We start from the raw sequence: 22,611 nt of genomic DNA on the forward strand, positions 1-22,611 counted from the left end.
ATGAGAACTTTTGATAAATATTAATCCATTCCCTGAAGTGAATGTGACAATATTAATAAAGCTCGTAAATATGAACGCGCTTTTGATGTAAATATATTAAAATTCACCTCCAGAAGAGGTAATATGATTGAGAGAATATACACTCATTTTTTCGTATTTTAAATTTGCTCTTGAAGAAGTAAAACAAATTAAAATTTTCTCCTGAAGCAGGAAAATCTTATGAAACTGTATCTTTCTGTACTTAAATAAAATAATAAGCTATTCAAAGTTGTTTTTGAAGCACATTTTCATTCCCTGGAGTGAATGAAGAAATACCACAACTCACATCCTGAAGAGGTAGAATAACAAAGGATATAAATTTTATTTTTGTGGCATAAAGATCATTGTCGCACGTACCCGTTGTACGTAAAATATCTTGGATAATTTTATTAAATATCATTCCAAGGCAAAAGTATTCTTGTAGAATGCTTTCTACTACAACCACATTAATATGTTATGGTTAGTTATCGAGTTTCCCGAAGGAAATAACAACTCATTTATCTTTCCCTGAAGGATGTAATGACTATGTGGTTACCGATTTGATAAAATCAGATGTTAATTGCATTTCTCCCTGAAGGAGATATTTGTCACAAAATTGGTGGTATGAAATTCTTAATTTCTTACATTTATAAATTTAGTATTGTCTTTCTATTGTTCATTTGATTATGATTTTTTTTTCTCATGACACCGGAAGTGTCTGAGCGATATTTGGTAGTACAAAATTTATCAAAAACTCCTGAAGAGCTAACTGTCTGTCTAGAAGACACATGACACTAGTAGTGTCCGATAAGTATTAGATTGTGGATAATAAATGAAATCTCTCGAAGAGCTTATATACAAATATGTCATTCATATTATATGATTGTGGTCAAAACATATGTTGTAGTAAACTCGAAGTTTACTAATACAACTGGCTATCATATTGAGACTACAAATGATTGGAAGATTAAAAATCTTCACGTTTCCACAATCATAGGGGGTAAAATAATATGTATGTGAGAAGTTACCTGCCTTATTCTTCAATTTGTACTATATCATGTATCACAGCAAACCAGAAGTTTACTAATGCAAAAGCAGTCACAGTAAATCAGAAGTTTTACTGAGGCAAAAGTAGCTACAGTAAACCAGAATTTTGCTAATACAAAGGTAGCCACAGTAAATCAGAAGTTTACTAATGCAAAAGTTTAGGTAATAGTAAACCAGAAGTTTGCTAAGAGATTGCAAATGCCATGATAAACTTGAAGTTTTCATTTGCCATTTCTAAATGAGCTATTTGAGAATTCAGATAAGCATATATTGAAGAACTAGAAGATTCTTCAAGAATTCTTTGTGCTGCTTGTTCTCATAATAAATTGATTATACCAGCTAAAGTTGGGACTAAGACCCCTGATTCTGAAATATATAAAAGGTGAATATGGGCACATTCACCTGTCATGTGAACCACTTATAGATGCATATATAAGATAGTTACATGTATGTTTATTGTCAACCTGCAGTTTGACATTTGAAATTGCTTTTCTCAATTAAGAGCATAACTTTCAGATTATGAAATCAAGACAGTTCATCTTGATAATGCTGGTTTATATCCAAGCTGGTTTAGCATTGAATACCTCCTATTAATGGCTAAACTATTGCTTATGAGAACAAAGCTTCATGTGTTGGTCTAAAATTTTTCTAAATTGCATACAACAGCACTTGTATGCATCAGACCAACAAGATATGATAAGTCCTCCCCTCACAATTGGTTCTGGATCAGAATCCAAATATTTATACTATCTAATAACTTTTGATGCGTGGTATATGATTAATTTCTCTACCACAAAGCACAAAGATAGGTTTTCCAAAGAAGATTTGGGATATATGTTAGTTTATCTAACATTATGGGGATGGAATAAGCAGTTGAAAAATATGTTATATGAATCGAATTATCATTAGTGTGATCCTCATTCAGAAGATAATTCTAGTCAAATGCCAGCAGCATTTGTCGATCCAAAATAAAATATCATATTTCAGTTGTAAATGTTCCTATTAAAATTAAAGTCCCTGAAGGATAGAGTTTACTGTACGCATGAAGCGTGGTAGACTAATCGGTTCCAAAGGTAACAATCCTTGAAAAATGATAGGAGCTAATGATCAAAATGATCATAATGAGGAGGAAATAAGCTCTAGAAGAGCCCACGACATAACATTTCATGAAACTCCCGAAGAAGTTCAGGTACCTAAAAATAAAGAAAATGATGAGATCTCAACAAGTTATGTCGCTTAGGAACTGATACAAAATAATCGTCGACGATATATTTGATATAATATAGTGCACAATATTGTAAAAGATTGTGAGGATCGGACCTGTAGTCCAGACACCCGAAGATGTCATGCCATTTAAATGTAAGTCATAACCTATATGACTCATTTGATTAATTCTATATGAAGATCCCTAAAGGATTTAAAATGCCAGAAGCAAATTCAAAATCTCGGGAAATGTATTCAATCAAATTACAAAGACCTTTGTACGTTTTAAAACAATCTAGACGCATGTGGTATAATCGCCTCAGTGATTTTGCTGAAAAAGGGTTACATAAATGATGTTATTTGTCCATATATTTTTATAAAGAAAATGGCTTCAGAATTTATTATACTTGCTGTTTATGTAGATGACATAATCTTGATGGAACTCGAGAAGAGCTCCAAAAGGCAATTGAATATCTTAAGAAAGAATTTGAGATGAAAGATCTTGGGAAGACAAAACTTTGTCTTGGTCTGCAAATTGAGCATTTAGCAGACAGGATCTTTATCCATCAATCTGCCTATACAGAAAGGGTCTTAAAACGTTTTTACATGGACAAAGCGCACCCATTGAGTACACCAATGGTTGTTCGATCACTTGAAGTGAATAAGGATTTGTTCTTACCTCCATAAGAGGATGATGAACTCCTTGAACCTGAAATACCCAAGTCTTTATCAGGGGGAGTAGAGTATGCACTGTACTCTTATTCCCTTGCTCAGGTTTTTTCCCACTGGGTTTTTCCTGGTAAGGTTTTTAATGAGCCAGCTTGCAATGTATATTATTAGTGTACTCTTTTTCCTTGACTAGGATTTTTTTTCCACGAGGCACATAATAATGAACATCCAAAGGGGAGTGTAATGAAAATATTATTGTGGATATCCATTTATTACTTCGCTATAGATAATCTTCCTGAAGAAGATTATCCATTTAGTACCCCATTGAAGTTTTCTACAAACAGCTGATGCAGGCAGGTTGCAAGGAGCTCAAAGAATAACTTGTAGCAGCTTTTTGGTTTGATGAGATTAATTTAAATCGATCTGAAATAGTGGTGGATAATATTCTCTACAAATTCAACTTTTTGAGAAGATGGTATACAAGATTAGAATGCGGAGACTCAAATATTTGAAATGAGGTTTTCATCAGGGGGAGTAAAATACGCGATGCACTCTTTTTTCCTTATTAAGGTTTTCTCCCACGGGGTTTTCCTTATAAGGTTTTTAATGAGGCACCTTGCAATGCGTATTACTAAATATGTGTACTCTTTTTCCTTCACTAGGATCTTTTTCCCACGGGGTTTTCCCTAGCAAGGTTTTAATGAGGCACATTATCTTTTAATGAACATCCAATGGGGAGTGTTATAAATATATTATATTATGGATGTTCATTTAGTACTCCGTTGTAAATAAGCTTCCTGAATAAGCTTATCCATATGGGACTCCCCGTAAATATGTTTATCTATTTGGTACTCTATTGGAAATAAGCCTCCTTAAGAAGCTTGTCATTTCGGTTACTCTGTTATGGATAAATATTACCCCCGGTAGAAGATTATCTATATCTGGTACAATAGCAGTTTACAAGCAGCTTACACAGCAGCTTGCAGTAGCAGCTTACAAGCATCTTACACAGCAGGTTGCAGTAGCAACTTACAAGCAGCTTACACGCAGCTTACACAACAGGTTGCAGTAGCAGCTTACACAACAGCTTGCAGTAGCAGCTTACACAGCAGCTTCCTTTCTTCTATAAATAGAGGAGATTTCAGTTCATTATGTACATGAATTTGAATTCGAATAATAATATCTCTCTCTCTCTCTACTTGTCTTCGGTTTCTTTACTTTAAAGTCTTTATTTTATAACATTTCTTTCTTTTTCCTTGTGAAAAATATTTGTAGTAATTATTAGTAGTATGCCTTCTTTCCACTTCTCGCAGTAAGGCTTTATAGCCTGTTTGGCGAAGCTTCTAAGATCAGTTTATTTTGAAAAGTATTTTTTCTCAAAAGTTTTAGTGAGAAATAATAATTTGTGTTTGATTAATCAATTTGAAAAGTACTTTTGAACAGTAATTAGTGTTTGAAAAACTCTTAAAAAGTGCTTCTAAGTGTAGTGTTTTTGGGAAAAAACTATTATTTTTGTTGCTTCTCAAAAACTGTTTTTGCTTCTACTTAAAATTTTTCCTTCTAAAAGCTTGGACAAACACCTTAACTTTGAAAAAAATATACTTTTAACCAAAAAGAGTATTTTTAGCCGAAAAGAAGCTTGGCCAAATAGGCTCTTAGAGTACTAGAACTAATGTACACAATTTTCGATGTGAATCTGATAGAATATAAAAAAAATAATCTATCTATTTAAAAATTACACAAAAAAATATTACGGATCATAATATTTAATAATTAAAAATATTTTAAAAAATAGAGTACTTTTATTATTTATTTTTTGCCTTCTCCCACCCAAGATTATGATATAAAATAAACATCCTTTCAAAACCACCAAGTGAGGCCATCTCCAACCCTCTTCCCCATTTTCTCCTCCAAAAATCAGTTTTCTCCAAAATGCAATAAAGTTACTTCAGCCATTACTCTATTTTTTACTCCAAAAAAGAATATTCTATTTTATATTTTTCTTTCTCTTTAATATTATATTATTATCTTTTATTTAAATTTTATTTTCTTATTTCTATTAATTCAATCTATTTTTTTCTTTTTTACATATTCATCACATATAATTTAATATAAAATTATTTTATACCATAAATATTTAAATAATATAATTTGTAAGCAAATATTATAGATTATATACATTAACGGATAATTAAAATAAAAGTGAAATCATTGAGATACAAGATAATTCAATACATATTACATTATGATAAAATCATATTAAATATTACATAAATATTCAACTTCCACCTCTAGTATGCTCCCATAAAAGATCTATTAATGCATATTAAATTTACCGTAGTTTCAATTTTTATGTATTTTAATGTAATGTATTTTTATTTTTCATGTATTTCTAATTTTAATGTATTTTCATTTAATGTATTTTCAGTTTTCACTTTTCAATTTTAGCAATATCTAATATTTTATATTCGCAACTTTTAATTTTAGCAGCATCTAATATTTTATATTTGCATCATTCATTTTTTGAGATGATTATATATTTTTTGTACATTTATAACTTATAATTTTATATTAAAATAATAAATGCACGAAAATTAATTTATCAAAATTATATGCCAAATTTAAGATGTAAAATTAATATATAAAGATATTAAATAAATATAATTAGGTATATATAAAGAGATAAATTTACAGAGTTAAATAATAAAATATGCATGAATAGTATTGGAGGAGATGAATAATGTTTCCTTATTTGGAGGAACACTATTCATCCCCATTTTGGAGGCAAAAATGCGGAAGGACTGAAGCTTTATTATGGCAAAATTTGCCCCATTATGAAAAAATGGGGGAGGGTCGGAGATGGCATGAAAAGTCAGCTGAAATTATTAAAGCATGGCATAGCAAGTGAACGAGTAGCACACCTTTGAAAAGTGCACGCTACCATATATCATTGTCATTTTATATTATTCGGATTTTCACAACCAGACACACACGTATATTTATTTATTTTTCTATTAGAAAAATATAAGGAGTAGAATAAAGCATCTCTTGTTCAAATTATATTAAGGTCATTTTCATCTTCTCTTTCCACCATTATTTTCCTTTCATCAGATTACTGGGAGATAAGAGAATAGGAGACATATTTAAAAATATTTGTCTCCGTTGAGGAAAATTACTTTATATAAAGTAAAGTACCACATTACTAATAGGTGGCAGAAGTTTGGCGATATTAAAACTAATCTTTAATGCTAAAAGTAGGAGAGGTGTGTGGTGGAGTGGAGGTACAACTATTCTTCCATTCAACCATAGCAAACAGACAATAGTTGTTTTCCAACAAAATGTGCTAATTGGTTTTGCTATTCTTGAACTTTAAATGGCATTAACAATATTTTTTTCAAGATTAAAGTCATATGAAAAGAAGTTATCTAGAAAAAAAATTAGAATATTTCAGAATCCAAAACAGATTTGGCAAAAGATAAGAAATAATAGAAGTTGAAAATCGTACAGGTATACCAACTAGTAAACTAGTTGCAGAAAATCACATAAATACAAAGACCTTATGCAATGGAATATTAATAGGAACGTACCTTCAGCCATTGTTATTCAAGCATTGTAGAAAATCGCCTTAAGAAAACTTTGACGGAAACCTAGGAGCCTTCTAGCCTATGCCTATCGTAGGATGCCAGACTGATGGAGTCACAGGCGTATTTATAGGTAGGTTAGGGACTATTAGGCAAATACTTTAGCCCTAGGGACTTCTCCATAAATTATAATTACTCTAGGGACTCCTAATATATGGTAATTTCTTTCCATCAAAGAAACTACCATATATTCATAACTACAGAATATTATCTGATATATTATTTCCTTTGGGAGACAAGGTAATGTGAGCCACACTAGAAGTCTCTAGAAGAGAGGGTAATTTCTAACATTCTCCCACTTGGCTCACATATTAAATCAGATAATCCTTTATGAGAGATAACATATAATATGGCCATAAACTTTATCACTCAACTAAAAGCTATGCAACAATCACTTTAACTAGAATATATTATTATACGAATCATGGCGGTCATGATTTTAAACAAACACTTCCTTCCATATATTACAATGCACAATATATTCTAACAATGTGTCTAACAACTCTACGAATGAACTTAATATAAGTCATTAAGAGTCCAACTTTATTGATCCAATGATCACAAATAATACATGAAAAACCAAAATTGTGCACTGTCGTGTATATCAAAATAAACATAATGTCTAGACAAATTGTTAGAGAGCAAAGCAAGACTAGATTGAGATACTAAGCCCCATATGGGTTACATGATCCTTGAAAATATTAGCCGGCAGACCTTTAGTCATAGGATCAGCAATCATCAAAGTAGTACTAACATGCTCAAAATTCACATCTTGTTTCTTCACATAGTGTCTAACCATCAAGTACTTTATGTCGATGTGCTTGCTTCGGCGGCCACTTTTATTCTTCTTAGAGAAGAACGTTGCAGCTGAACTGTCACATAAGATTCTCAATGGCCTTGAAATGGAATCGACAATCCTAAGGCCAGAAATAAAGTTTTTCAACCATAACGCATGTGATGTAGCTTCATAGCATGCTATAAATTCAGCTTCCATTGTGGATGTTGCAACAATGGTCTGTTTGACACTTCTCCGAGATACAACACCTCCAGCAAGAAGGAAAATGTATCCTGAAGTAGATTTATCAGTGTCTTTGCATCCACCCAAATCATAGTCTGAATATCCAATCACCTCCAATGAATCAGAATGTTTGTATGCGAGCTTAAAATCCTTGGTTCCTTGAAAATATCTCAAGATCCTTTTACAAGCTTTCCAATGGTCAAGACCAGGGTTACTTTGATATCTGCCAAGCATTCCTACCGCAAAAGCAATATCTGTGCATACATAAGGCTCCCAACAAGCGAAGCATAGGGAATATCTTTCATTTGCTCCTTTTTCAATGCATTTTGTGGACATTGATTCAATGAGAATTTGTCACCTTTAATTATGGGTGCTGCTATAAGTGAACAGTTCTTCATCCCGAATCTTTCCAAAATTCTTTCAATGTAGGCCTTTTGAGACATTCCAAGTAATCTGTGGGATCTGTCTCTGTGAATCTCTATGCCAATGACATAAGAGGCTTCACCCATATCCTTCATTTCAAAATTAGGGATAAGGAACTGTTTAGTCTCGTGCAACAATCCCAAATCACTACTTGCAAGTAAAATGTTATCCACATATGGGACTAGAAAAATATATTTGCTCCCGCTTATCTTAAGGTATATACACTGATCAATGATGTTCTCCGTAAATCCAAATGAAGAAACAACATTATGAAATTTAATATACCATTGGCGGGAAGCCTGCTTTAGCCATAAATAGATATATTTAACTTGCAAACAAGGTAACTTTTGTCCTTATCACAAAATCTTTCAGGCTGACGCATGTATACCTCCTCTTCAAGATCTCCATTCAGAAAAGCTGTTTTCACATTCATTTGATGTAACTCTAGATCAAAATGAGCTACTAATTCCATGATTATTCTCAATGAATCCTTCTTTGATACTGGAGAGAAGGTTTCATGATAATCATTGCCTTCCCTTTGAGTAAAACCCTTGGCTACAAGCCTGGCTTTACATCGTTCGATATTACCAGATGAGTCTCTTTTAGTTTTAAAGACCCATTTGGAACCTATGGTAGAGGATCCCTTTGGTAATTCGACGAGATCCCAGCCTTTGTTTTTAGCCATAGATTCTAACTCTTCTTTCATGTCATCGTACCAAAGTGTGGAGTTTTCTCTACTCATGGCTTGTGAAAACGAGCACGGATCATCTTTTAGTCCAATATCACAATCAGACTCTTGGAGATACACAACATAGTCACTAGAAATTGTTGGTTTTTGAACTCTTGATGATTTTCTCACTCCCACTGGTTCAGGCGCTTCTTTAGTGAGTTCAGGTAAAGCGGGTTGATCTTCATGTGGCTCCTCAAGTGGTGGTGGACCTTGAACTTGTTGTTGTTCAGATAATTCATGAGAATTTTTTTAAGCAACATTCAAGTTCCCAATAAATAAAGGTATTGTAGGTGGTTCCCTTATTTCTTCCAATTCCACCCTTTGAGTCAAACCACTCCTACTCTCTTCATGCTCCTCAAGAAATTTAGCGTTTATAGCTTCAACAATTTTAGGAGAATGAGAAGGACAATAAAACCTAAATCCCTTAGAGTTAACCGCATAGCCTATAAAATAACCGCTTGTTGTTCTTTCATCCAACTTCTTTAGTTGTGGGTTGTAAACCCTCACTTCAGTTGGACATCCCCAAACGTGTAAATGGTTTAAATTAGGTTTCCATCATTTCCATAACTCAAAAGGTGTCTTGGGGACAGCCTTGGATGGAACCCTATTTAAAATATACACAACGATTTTTAAGGCTTCACTCCATAAGGATAAAGGTAAACTAGATCTACTGATCATGCTTCTTACCATGTCCATTAATGTCCGGTTCCTTCTTTCTGCCACACCATTTTGTTGTGGTGTTCCTGGCATGGTATATTGAGCAATTATACCTTCACTTTCAAGGAACTCAGCAAATGGACCCTTAATTTGTCCCTTATCTGTGTACCTACCATAATATTCTCCACCCCTATCAGATCTTACAATTTTGATCTGAGCACCCGTTTGTTTCTCTACTTCTATTTTGTAAACTTTAAAAGCATCAAGTGCTTCTGATTTGTTAAACAGAGAATAGAGATACATATATCTTGAATAGTCATCAATAAATGAGATAAAATATCTCTTGCCATTCAAGCAAGGGGTAGAAAAAGGTCCACATATGTCGGTATGTATGATCTCAAGCAATTGAGAACTCCTTTTGGCACCTTTAGTTGATTTGTTGGTCTGCTTACCCTTTGTGAGCACGTGATTTTTGCCCTAAGCAAATTATTTTCAAAAGTCTCAAATAATTGATTTCTTTATTATTTTGCAATTTTTGTGAAATTTTTTGCTACATTTTTGTGTTAATTGGTTGCATAATAATTCATATTAAAAATACAAAATATGCATTTTGCATTAGGAATTTAATTTCACATTTTTAGGTATGGATTTGTTTAGAATAAAAATTAAAGAAAATCACAAAAAATAGTTTCTTTGCACTTTTAATTGTTAATTGTTGCATTTATCTTTTAAGTAGAATTTTAAGTAATTTTAGGATTTGAATAGTTTAATCTCGAATTTTATTAAGTATTGGTTTTAATTTTACATTTTATAGAATCAGAAAAATAATACAAAAATACAAGATGAAAAGAAAACAAAATCAAAAAGGAAAATAACATAGAAGAAATCCAAATTTGGGCCATTTTTGCACCCAACCCGCCAAGTCCAAGCGGTCCAGGCCCAGGCGAATGCCCAACCCGGTCCGGTCTCAAGAGGGACCAAACGACGTCGTTTTGTGATCTATTAATCACGACCGTTGGATCTTATCAATCCAACGGTCCAGAACTGACTATGATGTTGGGTATATTAATGTCGGATAGCCCCCCCTACCCCTCAATTATCTCTCAGAATCCCTCATGCACGCCGGCGTAACGCCACCGTCTCCGCCGCTCTCCGTCGCCCGCCGCCGGCCGGAAATCGTCTCCGCCGGCGGCGTTCATCCAAATCACCTGAAAATTACACCACCTCTTCTTCTCATCTTCCTCTTCACGAATCTAGCCTTGTTTTTCCTTGAACCCCACCCCAAAGCTTCGAATATTCGATCGAAGTTTTCCGGCCATGACGCAACTCCGTCCAAACCACCCCAAATTAACACCACATAACCGCCTTTACCTCCTCCATCAAACCCCTCAAATCCCATCCCTCAAATCTGGCCGGAACTGCTCAAATATGGAATATAAATTTTCCGGCCAAAACCCTGTTTTGTCCAAAGGGCCCCAAATTCATACCATATACCCCCCTGACCTCCCTCATCATTAATCCCCAACCAAATCCCCTCGAATCTGAGTAGAAGCACCCGAATTTCAAATCTAGGATTTCAAGTTTTCTGCCATTGGAAGCTTCACTCTCGGATGATTTTGATTAATATTATGAGTTTATTTCGACAAAAATAAACCCATAATATCAATTAAATTCGTTCCCAGAAGTCAAATAAGCTCGAAGATTAATTCAGTAAGTCATTTTCCCCCTTTCAGTTTTGATTTAGTTCGCTTGTTATATCTTTTAACTAAGTGCAGTTTTAATTTCTGAATATTTTAATTAGTGATTTGTTTGTCGATTAGATTGTCGGTGATACATGTTTCTGTTAGTTCTTAGTGTAATTTTCATTTTTTGTTTACACTATTTTGTTTGTCCAGTTTTAGTTAGTCATTCGTTAGTATAATTGTTAGGTATTAATTCAGTTTTAATTAGTTTAAATGATTAGTTTCAGTTGAATTCTGTTTAAAAAACTGTTGCTCCTTGATCTTCCCGATTACCTCACTTCGATTCTGTGGTTCGTGCTTCTTTAGTTAAGTACTTAGGTTAAGTTGATTTGGTTTATAGCTGATAATGATAATTTGGTGAATTGAGACCTAAGATCGAAGTTAATAATTGCAAAATAGATTCAGGGGTTTTGTTTTTGAGTTTGAGGTAGTAATTTCAGGGGTGTCTAAGGGTAGTTTAGGCATGGGAAAAGGGTAGTTTAATCAGATTTGGTAATTGTTGAAGTAAAGTAAGGGTAGAATAGGATTTGTAATGGTATAGAACCTTCTAGGATGGACTATAGTGCAGATTTCAGTAAACTTAGGGTAGTTACTTGTGTAACAAGTCAAGAAACAAGGGGGAGAAAATAGAATTAAGATAGGGACTAATGGGTAAAGTGAAAATCTGAAATTGGACCCTAAGTTTGCCTATAAATAGGCATTCATTTGCCTTGTACAACAAGTTTTTCAGCTCCAAAATCCTCCCCAAAAATTTCCTCTCCAATTTCAGATCTGATTTGAAATGCAAACCTCCAAAAATCCAAAAACAATAGAAATCTAATAGAAAAATCCCAAAAAATTACTGTTACATTAGTGTTACTTAGGTCATTTTCAGATTCGATCATTGAATTCAATTCTCTAGCTCATATAGGATGAAAGCTACTTGAATTTCCTTAGTGTTTTGTTCAATATTTGAGGTTGAAGACAGTTTGAGTCATCTAGGCAGTGGATTTGGGAGATTCGAGTCAACTGTGATCTTAGTTTGAGTGTTTTGCTTTCCTGTGTTCATTTGGGTATTCGAGCTGGTTTTGGGTTGCTTAGTGATAGAAATTGTTGCTGTGTTTGATCTATCGCTGGAGTTTCAAATTTGTTCCTGAATTTGCTGTGTCAACTGATTTAATTACTGAATTTTGAACTTATTCCTGGTTGCTGCTGAGAATTGTTACTGCTGCTGATCTTTCTTCTTCTTATTGATCACTGACTTCATAGGTACACGCTTTGAATTCTACTCTGCTGTAACTTTGAGCTTGAAATGGAATAACAATTACTCACCTATTTTGATCCTGAATATGATGCCTGGACTGTGGGGTGTTGGTAGTTAAATAGGCGTTAAAATTTAATTGTTACACATAGTTTAGAATCGATTTGTATGTGTACAAATCTTGGACTGTATAATTAAGACTGGATCAGACTGTTTTCGATACTGTTGAAGACATTTGGAATGATTGTAGTTCATGTTCTCAATATCTGAATACTGCATATAAAGGTTAGAACTAGAGGTCCTGAATATGAGCATGTTTTATTGTAAAACTGCAGCCCCGTTGTATTTAATTCGAATAGGCCTGTTAATATAAGCCAAGGGTATTTGCACTACTCATGCTGAGCTTACATAACTCTAACAGTCTATTGTAATTGATGGCCACTCTAGTGTATCAGTCACATTCTTTGCATGTAACACGCAATATGATGCTTCCTCTGGTGTGATTTCACGTTAGTGACACATAGGAACGCACCAGTAGGCAAATAAGTAAGTATACTTTGTTCTTCCTTGTATAAGTCATTGAATACAATTAAATAACCTGGGAGTAACTCAGCAGATTTACATTTGTTGATTTGAGGTGCTGATTGGTTTGGCATAGGCCCAGGCCAGTGTTTGACTCCATTCTCGTTTGGGCCGGACCAAGGCGTTTGATGACCAGTTGAAATCGTGCAGACCTGAGTGTATTTTCCCCTCGTTGGGCTTATCTTAGAGCCCAATGGCTGGACTGTGCATGCATAATTACCATTTAGTCTAATAATGAATTAAGTAAGAACTTTTCCCTCCATTACTAGAGACAAGTAAAATTAAAGAACCATAGTTATTTTAGTTTGCCTCTATAAATTAATAAATGAGATGAGCCTCACCGAATAAAACTACAAATCGCGCGGCCCTCAATAAATGCTATAAAAGAAAATACTTAGAATTCGGGTGAACCGTTTAGCGAATTTCATGGTTTTCCCTAAAGATAATAAAAGCGTAGCTGCTTTAGGCGCGTATTTTAATAATATTACCTTCCTGAATGCGGGTGCACATTTATGTGACCCAAATCTAAATCTCAACAGAGTCGAAATGCGTCAAAAGCCACAGGTGCACTAGTGTAACGTGGTTCGAGATACATTTTCACGACGTTGCAATTCTTATTAAAAAGACATAAAATAAAAGCGGTTAAAACAAAAGGCGCATAGGTTAGAATATGTTTTAAAATCAGATAAAAGTAAATACAACAGTTGAGCGACCGCGCTAGAACCACGGAATCCGGGAGTGCCTAATACCTTCTCCCGGGTTAACAGAATTCCTTACTCGGAGTTCTGGTTCGCGGATTGTTAACAGAGTCATAATTTCCTCGGATCGGGATTCAACCGGTGACTTGGGACACCATTAATCTCCTAAGTGGCGACTCTGAATATTAATAATAAATCCTGTTCCGACTGTCCTTTAATTGGAAAAACTCCTTTACACCCTCACAGGTGTAGAAAAAAGGAGGTGTGACACCCTTTATGCAGTCCACACAAGTGGCAAAGTCAGAAAAATCAAGAGCTTTTAGAACTCCATCATCAACCAACCTTTTGACTCTATTAATAGAGATGTGTCCCAGTCTCTTATGCCAAAGACTTGATGAGTTCTCATTGATAATACATCTCTTAGTGCCAATTTCTTTGTCATGCAAAGTTAAAACATTGCATTCAAATGTGAGGTCTAGCTCAAGTTTATATAAATTTTCATTCAAATTTCCAAAACCAATAACTTGATTATCTTTCAAAAGTTTCACAGAAGGATAATGAAAATTCAAATCATATCTACTAAACGATAGTCTTGAAAGAGAAATTCAATTTCTAGAATATTCTGAAACATAAAAAGTATTTTCTAAATCTAAGTGAAAACCATCCTTCAAAATGAGCCTATAAGTCCCCACGCCTTCCACACATGAACGCGTCCTATTGCCAGAATAGACGTATTGTTCACTTCCTATCGGCTTCCTCTGAGTTAGAAAAGCCTGCATTATTTTGGCAATGTGAATTGTAGCACCAGAATCAATCCACCATGTATTATCAGAAACTTCAGTAAATTTAGATTCATAACATACAAAGGTAAAATTACCTTTCTTCTCAAGCCATTTCTTGTATTTCAGGCAATCCTTCTTCCAGTGTCCCTTCTTCTTACAGAAACGACAAGCATCTTTGTCAAAGGTGCTTTTCTTCTTCTTGGGAACACTTTTGCCCTTCTTTGCATTTCTCTTACCATGAGTCACCATGTTAACACTTTCAGGTGTTTCATGCTTCAACCTCTCTTCTTCTTGAACACATATGGTCAAAAGTTCATTGATTGACCATTTATCCTTATGTGTGTTGTAAGAAATTTTGAACGGACCATATCCGCAGGAAGTGAGTTGAGAATGAAATGCACAAGAAATGGTTCAGACATATCAACCTCAAGGGACTTGAGTTTAGCAGCAATGTCTCTCATCTCCATAATGTGCTCACGCACTGTACGACTTCTGTCGAAAGTCATACTTGAGAGCCTCTTCATAAGGGTGCTGGCCAATGCCTTGTCAAAGCTTACAAATTTTTCATCAATTGCCTTCATGTAAGCTTTGACCTTATCGCTATTAGGGATAGAACCTGTAATGCTTTGGCTTATGTGGGCTTTGATGAGCATTAAACTTAGGCGATTAGATCGCTCCCACCGCTCATAATCAGCCTTAGCCGCTGGCGTAGTTGATTCCGTGGGGATAGATGGTTCATCCACACAGAGTGCCAGGTCCAGATCCGAGCACCCTAAAGTGAGAAGGACTTTCTCCTTCCATTCAGCATAATTGTCACCAGAAAGCATTGGAATTCGAGCATTCTCATTAAAAATAGCGGTAAGAAAAGCGGTAAAGACTGCAAACAAGGATAAATATACATAAGCTATGAAGTACAATCCATCAAAGGTAAATCACGTAAAATACCAATTCGAAGTAAATTCTAGACCTTCCTGTGGGCAGAGGTTGCAAGCCATGCATAGAATTTACTTTACTTTATTAGACTAGTAAATCAAGATATACAAAGTTTAATCCGTACCTGTGGGCATAAGATTATTTTCAACTTAAAGGTCTACTATCTCATTTCAATTAATCTCACCAAAATGATTACCTCCCTGTAGGGCCGGGCATTTTAATAAGATAACTGGACTAAATAGATGCCATTATAACCTTTAACCACTAAACATTATGTGATTAAGTAACTCAATTACTTTTATATTAAGTACTCAAGATATTGTGCCTACTCCTAAGTACATCACATAAAATAAAACTCAAAATTGACATCTCATAATAATTTGTCTGAATAATCAACTAAATTGTATGTTGATTAGAAATCAAAATGGGTATACATATTAATTAAGCATAAAGCTTATCAGAATCCCAACGCCAGAATGTAATTCTTATGATTAAAGTATTATAAGAACTTAAAACAACAGTAATGCTCTAAAACATATTTCTGTTTAGAACATTTGACTACCCCCTTTCTTATAACTAAAAGACAGAAGCCAAACAAGTTTGGTAAAAAGAAATATGAACATGGTAAAGCTTAAAATATTAAGTTTATAATCATGGGCTTCCGAAAATGAGGTATATAAAACGTGATAACCAAAGCAAACAGTTTAATCAACTTAGTGTTATTGCAAACGAAATATGAAAACTAAAGTAACCAACTTAATTTATGCACCCTTTAATACAAATAATACTTAAGATTCCAAAGAAAATCAATTATGGCTGCATGAATCTTGGCTAAAGAAGAAACGGTGTTTGGTATGCATTACCCGTCCTCTTTCACAATTAGTAGTCATAAACACAATCCAAGAGAAAAATAACATTCAATAATAAACATGACCTTCCAAACAAAAGGAAATAAGGTACCATCACTTAAAAGACAGTAGTTACTGCCTTGTGTGATCACGTGGGTTCAACAACCCCTTTCTATTCGTATTACTTTGGTTGATGCATAAAGTACTTATATTAAGTAGTTAACAACAATATTCTCGGAACCAAAAACTAGAGAGTAATCTGCCAACAATAGTTCGGTTCCATGTGACGAATTAGTTGTTACAGAAATGTGACAACATTGGATGGTAAATTAAATTCTTAACCATCATCAATGAAACCGGATACTGAACAACAAAGCTAAAGGTAGGCTCTGATACCACGATGTAGAAAATCACATAAATATACAGAGTCTATGCAGCGGAATATTAATAGGAACGTACCTTCAGCCATTGTTATTCAAGCGTTGTAGAAAATCGCCTTAAGAAAACTTTGAAGAAAACCTACGAGCCTTCTAGCCTGTGCCTATCGTAGGATGCAGACTGATGGAGTCACAAGCGTATTTATAGGTAGGCTAGGGACTCTTAGGCAAATACATTAGCCCAAGGGACTTCTGCATAAATTATAATATCACGACCCAAAACCCGACTCGTCGTGATGGCGCCTATCGTAAAACTAGGCCAGCCTCAACTCAACAATCAATAATAAATATTTGAAAACATTTATGGAAGCTTTTAGCAGTTAAAGAACTATTTAAAACATAAGAAAATTTTCGAAAAAATAAATATAATCCAGCCCAAAATCGGGGCGTCACTGAGTGCATGAGCGTCTAAGGAAAAATACATAGTCTCATATAATGCCTAAGGGAAAAACTGAAATACAACTGGTAAGTAAGGTGGAGGGTCAAGGCCTGCGAATGTCGTGCAGGCATCTCAATAATCTTCTAAGTCAGAAGCCTCGATCATACATCCGCCACTAGATCCAATGTGCCTGAATCTACACACGAGGTGCAGGGGGTAACGTGAATACACCAACTCAGTAAGTAACAAGTCCAACCTTTGGACTGATAGGTAGTGACGAACTCAACCTCCTCAAGGGCAACATAAATAACGCACAGAAACGTAGGCATGCTTTCAGTTAAATAAACAGCTCGAACCGTAAAACAGAGCAAGTATGAATAAGGTAAAGAAGTGTAACTCTGCTACATCTACATGTCAATGCACATGCTATAAGAAATGCACCGTGCTGAGTGCCTCGTGTGCCCAAAATCTCAAATGCTCGTCCACTCAGTACTGTATATGGCTCGTACGGCCCAGGGAAGATCCATCCCGGAATATATACATCTCTGACAACAGTCACTCAGTACTGGGGAAGGCCATTCCAGCCTATGGAGAAGATCCATCTCCAGATATCAACAATGATAACAACCTCACAACCAGTCGGTACTGCATATGGCTCACAAGGCCCAGGGAAGATCCATCCCGGAATATATACACAACGCAGACCATCGGTCTCCAGTACCGAGGAACAGGCCAATCCATCCTCAAGGAGAAGATCCATCTCCATATATAAGTACTTCGGACAAGATCCATATCTAGGGAAGATCCATCCCTCATTATCATCAACTGCGCTCACTAGGGGTGTAAAGACTCCGGAGGGGCTTCTCTCTTTAGCCCAAGCGTTATAACAAAGCCAACGAAGGCATGTTCAATATCCCGCTGCGGCGTGCAGCCCGATCCCATACTGTCACTCAACCTCACTCAGTCGTCACTCTCCAGTCTAACACACACGGGCTAAAAATGTCATGATACTAGCCCGAACAATGATATGATGTGTCAAATAACAGTAATCGAGACTGAGGCATGATATAATATGCATGAACAGGACTGAGTACAGAATATCAATGTAGCAAATGATATGACAGGAAGAAATGACCTCTCGGGTCTCAACAATATTGGCGTGAAGCCTTTACATGATAATTAGAATGATTTACAGCTCATTAACTTAATCACATAATTACAACACAAATATCAGCAAGAAAGAGTCACTAAGCGGTGCCATGGAATGATCCAGGCCACAATTCTCATGGTGCACGCCCACAAGCCCGTAACTTGGAATTTGCGTCACCTCAATAGTAATCATAGAACACATAGTTCGGGGTTTCGAACCCTCAGAACCAAGTTTGGAAGCGTTACTTACCTCAAGCCAAGCCAAACTCTAGCCCGCGACGCCCTTGACTCTCGATTCGGCCTCCAAATGCCCCGAATCTAACTAAAATCAGAACCATAACATCAATATATGCTAAGGGAACAAAGCCCACGCGAAAATAACCAAATTACATCACAAATCCCGAAATTGGTCTAACCCGACCACCGGGCCCACGTCTCGGATTCCGATAAAATTTACAAACTAAAATCCTTACACTCTCACGAGTTCATACATACCCAATACACCAAAATCCGACCACAAACGACCCCTCAATCCCTACATCAAAGTCTCCAAATTCCAAGCCTTAATCTCCCAACTTTCTTCCTTAATTTTCCACTAATACCATGATTAAACAATGGAAAAATGGCCATAAACACAAATAATAAGTCTTAAGAAGCTCACCCAACTGAAACCCTTCGTTTTCCTTGAAAAATCACAGCCCTAGCTCTCTTCCCTTCTTCAAAAATGGTTGAACTTGGCAAAATTTCGCGAAGGCATCTATTTATATGTTCTGCCCAGCGATACCGCACCTGCGGTCCATTTCCCGCACCTGCGGGGCCGCTTCTGCTTGTTTTTCATTTAATTTCCCTTACCGCACCTACGCCCCAATCTCAGCATCTGCGGGCTCGCAAGTGCGACATTCCTTCCGTATCTGCGATGCTCGCCCAACCATTGACCTTCGCTTCTGCGCTCAATACACCGCTTCTGCGGCTCGCACCTGCGGTCCCCAATCCGCAGGTGCGGTTATGACAGAAACTCAGCAGCTGAAGCTGCTCAACCAAATTTCCAAACTTCCCGTCAACCATCCGAAATCATTCCGAGGCCCCCGGAACCTCAACCAAAAGTACGAACAAGTCATATACCACTATTCAAACTTCTACCTACCCTCGGAACACTCAAAACAATGCCGGAACACCAAATCACCCTCGGATTGAAGCCTAAGGATTCCAAAACTTTCAAATTTTGCTTTTGATCAAAAAGTCTATCAAACCTCGTCCGAATGACCTGAAATTTTGCACACACGTCACAAATGACACAACAGACCTACTACAACTTCCAGAATTCCATTCCGACCCCGATATCAAAAGTTCCACTACAAACCGGAAAGCACCAAAATTCCAATTTCGTCAATTCAAGCCTAAATATACCACGGACCTCCAAATTACATTCTGAACACACTCTTAAGTCCCAAATCACCTCAAGAAACTATCCGAATCATAAAAACCAAATTCCGAGATCGTTTATTCACAAGTCAACTTCCGGTTGACTTTTTCCAACTAAATGGCCCACTTAAGAAACTAAGTGTCTCATTCCTCCACAAAACCACTCCGAACTCGAACCAACCAACCCGATACCACATAATACAACTGAACAAGACATAAACAAGCAAAAAGTGGGAAAACGAGGCTGAAATTCATATAACGATTGGCCGGGTCGTTACATCAACCCACACTTAAACATACATTCGTCCTTGAACGTGCCTAGAGACGTGCACAGAGTTGTTCCGAAAACCATTAAATTGTTGTATAGCCTTACCATGCACCAGCCCGGGGGTGATCCCACGTCACCCTATCTCATATATGTCCGACAGCACAACGTAACTGAAATTTCACAATCAAACCTAGTCCATAAACCTTAGAACCAAATTTCCCCTTTCGAAATTTATCTATAAAATCAGAATCTCACATCCGCACACCGAATAAACCTGAACACGCTGTAGCAAGCCATAACCACAACTCAAGATGGAGACCACATGATATACCATACAACTCGAACACTCATAGCGAAGACTCCAAATCACAACAACTGCTCAAAAAAACCAAATATCGATAATAAACCTCTTATCAAATAAGGCCTCATTCCAACACTTTCGTACTGCCAACGATGAATGAAACACGCAGAAAATCATAACCATTCCTCAGATCAACTGGTCGTGGAGCTCCCTCTCCTTCGGCAAGGACCATAGTAAATTTCTAAACCGAATCCCGATATTATCCTTCCAACATGCTGAAATCGAATCCGATAGTATCCATTCTAGATTCCAATGACCTCATCTCATCCCACAAGACTACTCTAGTGACATGACACATCGATACAATCTAAATCCACAACTCGTGCGACCCGCGCACCAATAAGCAACAGTCCGAATGTACTCAAAGTATGGAAAGATGACTCAAATGAGAGAGCTGTACCGCAAGCTCACCAGTACCACCCCAATGCAATGCTGAGAACCCATCACACATCGTAGAACCAGAGCACACGAATCTAACCCGAAGGAACATACCTCCGCATAACCTCGCTACAATGTGCGGCCTTATCCGAACACCGATCTACGTGAAACACCTCAAGTCATTATGCTCAAAATCAACAACCACGCGCAATTTGCCGTCTAGAAACGAAAGAAAATCATCATAACTGCGGAGAAGCAAATGACATAACACCACACAAACCCGAAGGGACACAACCGCTGCGCCATCCACCGAGCAATACTCAATGCTCTTCCCGCTCGAATTCCACTATGAGACCCCAATAGAACCGCATAATATGTGCCTATAACCAACAAATCATAACGCCCTGCAACACGGAAAGGTAACTCATAGATCTCCCCAGAACACTAATAAGCTCAATAACAATCGAATCAACACATCCCTTGACAATAGCAACTCGGAGTCAACAAGGCCGACTCGATGCCGAACGCACGTCCATATTGACCTACCAATGAACCCCTTATCAAGGAGTTCCTGAAGCTGCTCCCTCAACTTCTTTAACTCCGCCAGTGCCATGCGATACGGCGCCCGGCCACCAAATCAATACCGAATCAAAAATCCTATCCGGTAACATCCGCAGCAGCAGGAAACACATCCGGAAAAATCCCTCACCGCTGGAACTGAATCAATAGTAGGAGTCTCTGCACTGATATCCCTCACAAAGACCAAATAAGAAAGACACCCTTCCCAACCATCATCTCGGTCTTCAAAATAAAATTACTCTACTGGGAACATAACCCGTCGAACCTCGTCACTCAATCCGTGGCATCCTCGGCATAGCCAATGTCACCGTCTTAGTGCAACAGCCCAGAATAACATGACACAGAGACAACCGGTCCATACCCAATATCACATCAAAAATCTAATATACTAAGCAACAAAGGATCTACTCGGGTCTCCAAACCCCAGATAGTCACCACACAAGGCCGACACACGCGACCCACAACCACAACATAGCCTATTTATGAGAACTCCCAGTCTCCAAATCCACATAGCACACGAATCACCATATCCGATCCCAATTCCACCGTCTGAATACATAACACACCTCTAATACCCAATCACACCACGAGGGATACTCCTAAAATTCTTCGGTGCCACCAGCAAATTCAAATATCAGCAGTCGATCAAACTAGAGAATGCCGCAATACCGATGATATATTATTAACTCAATCACATTGCCCTTTCTGAAAAGTATCCCCTCTTCAAGCCACACCAATTAGCAATATCATTGCCTAATCATCTGAAACTGCCCGTGCTGCCTAAGAACTCATGACGTTCCTTTCCGAACTGAATTGTGACCTTACACATGCCAATGTCAATCCTTCACAACATACCGCACATATTATGACATCTTATGATAAATGTGAGAACTTCATAGTCCACTCCAAACGACAAGCAACTATGTACCCAACCAGCCAAGAACATTCCATTTGATCCAATCTAGAAGAAAATTATTATACATCACATGCTCCTCAAGCCAGCAGAAATTATACATCTCTAACCGTGGTAGAAACCATCAAAAATTCCCCGAATCCCATTTGCACAAAACCAAACCGTCAGAACTGAATCCTTCTAACTCAACCAAGCCACGCAAGCCACTGAAAACCCAAGAGCATTGCCACGAAACACCTGTAGAAACTCATTACCTCATAAGCACCCAAAGAACTAATCGTATCCCTTACCCTGCTGATCCGGCCTACTACCAAGTTGTCCTATCTATCCAAGTTACTTCTAAATTTCCTTCAAATTGATATTTCCCCTTGCCATAATACCACAATCCTCAATCTAGACTCACCACACGAGACTCAAGCATGAGACCATACCGTCTAAGGCTCATAAGCCGTTGGATACTCTCTTTAATATTCCCAAAAGTACCACATTCACAA

General features: G+C 36.8%; 1 protein-coding gene across 1 annotated transcript; it reads right to left on the bottom strand.

Annotated features, from left to right (window-relative positions):
* Positions 1 to 14,755: 14,755 nt before the first annotated feature.
* Positions 14,756 to 16,700, bottom strand: LOC109208109. The gene is made up of 2 exons (XM_019371148.1): positions 16,691 to 16,700; positions 14,756 to 15,327 (listed from the first exon to the last, which is right to left on the bottom strand). The coding sequence occupies exons 1-2, from the start codon at positions 16,698 to 16,700 to the stop codon at positions 14,756 to 14,758; spliced, it is 582 nt and encodes a 193-aa protein (XP_019226693.1).
* Between the last annotated feature and the right edge of the window lie 5,911 nt (positions 16,701 to 22,611).

This window comes from Nicotiana attenuata, unplaced genomic scaffold, assembly GCF_001879085.1.
Source record: "Nicotiana attenuata strain UT unplaced genomic scaffold, NIATTr2, whole genome shotgun sequence".
Classification (NCBI taxonomy): domain Eukaryota; kingdom Viridiplantae; phylum Streptophyta; class Magnoliopsida; order Solanales; family Solanaceae; genus Nicotiana; species Nicotiana attenuata.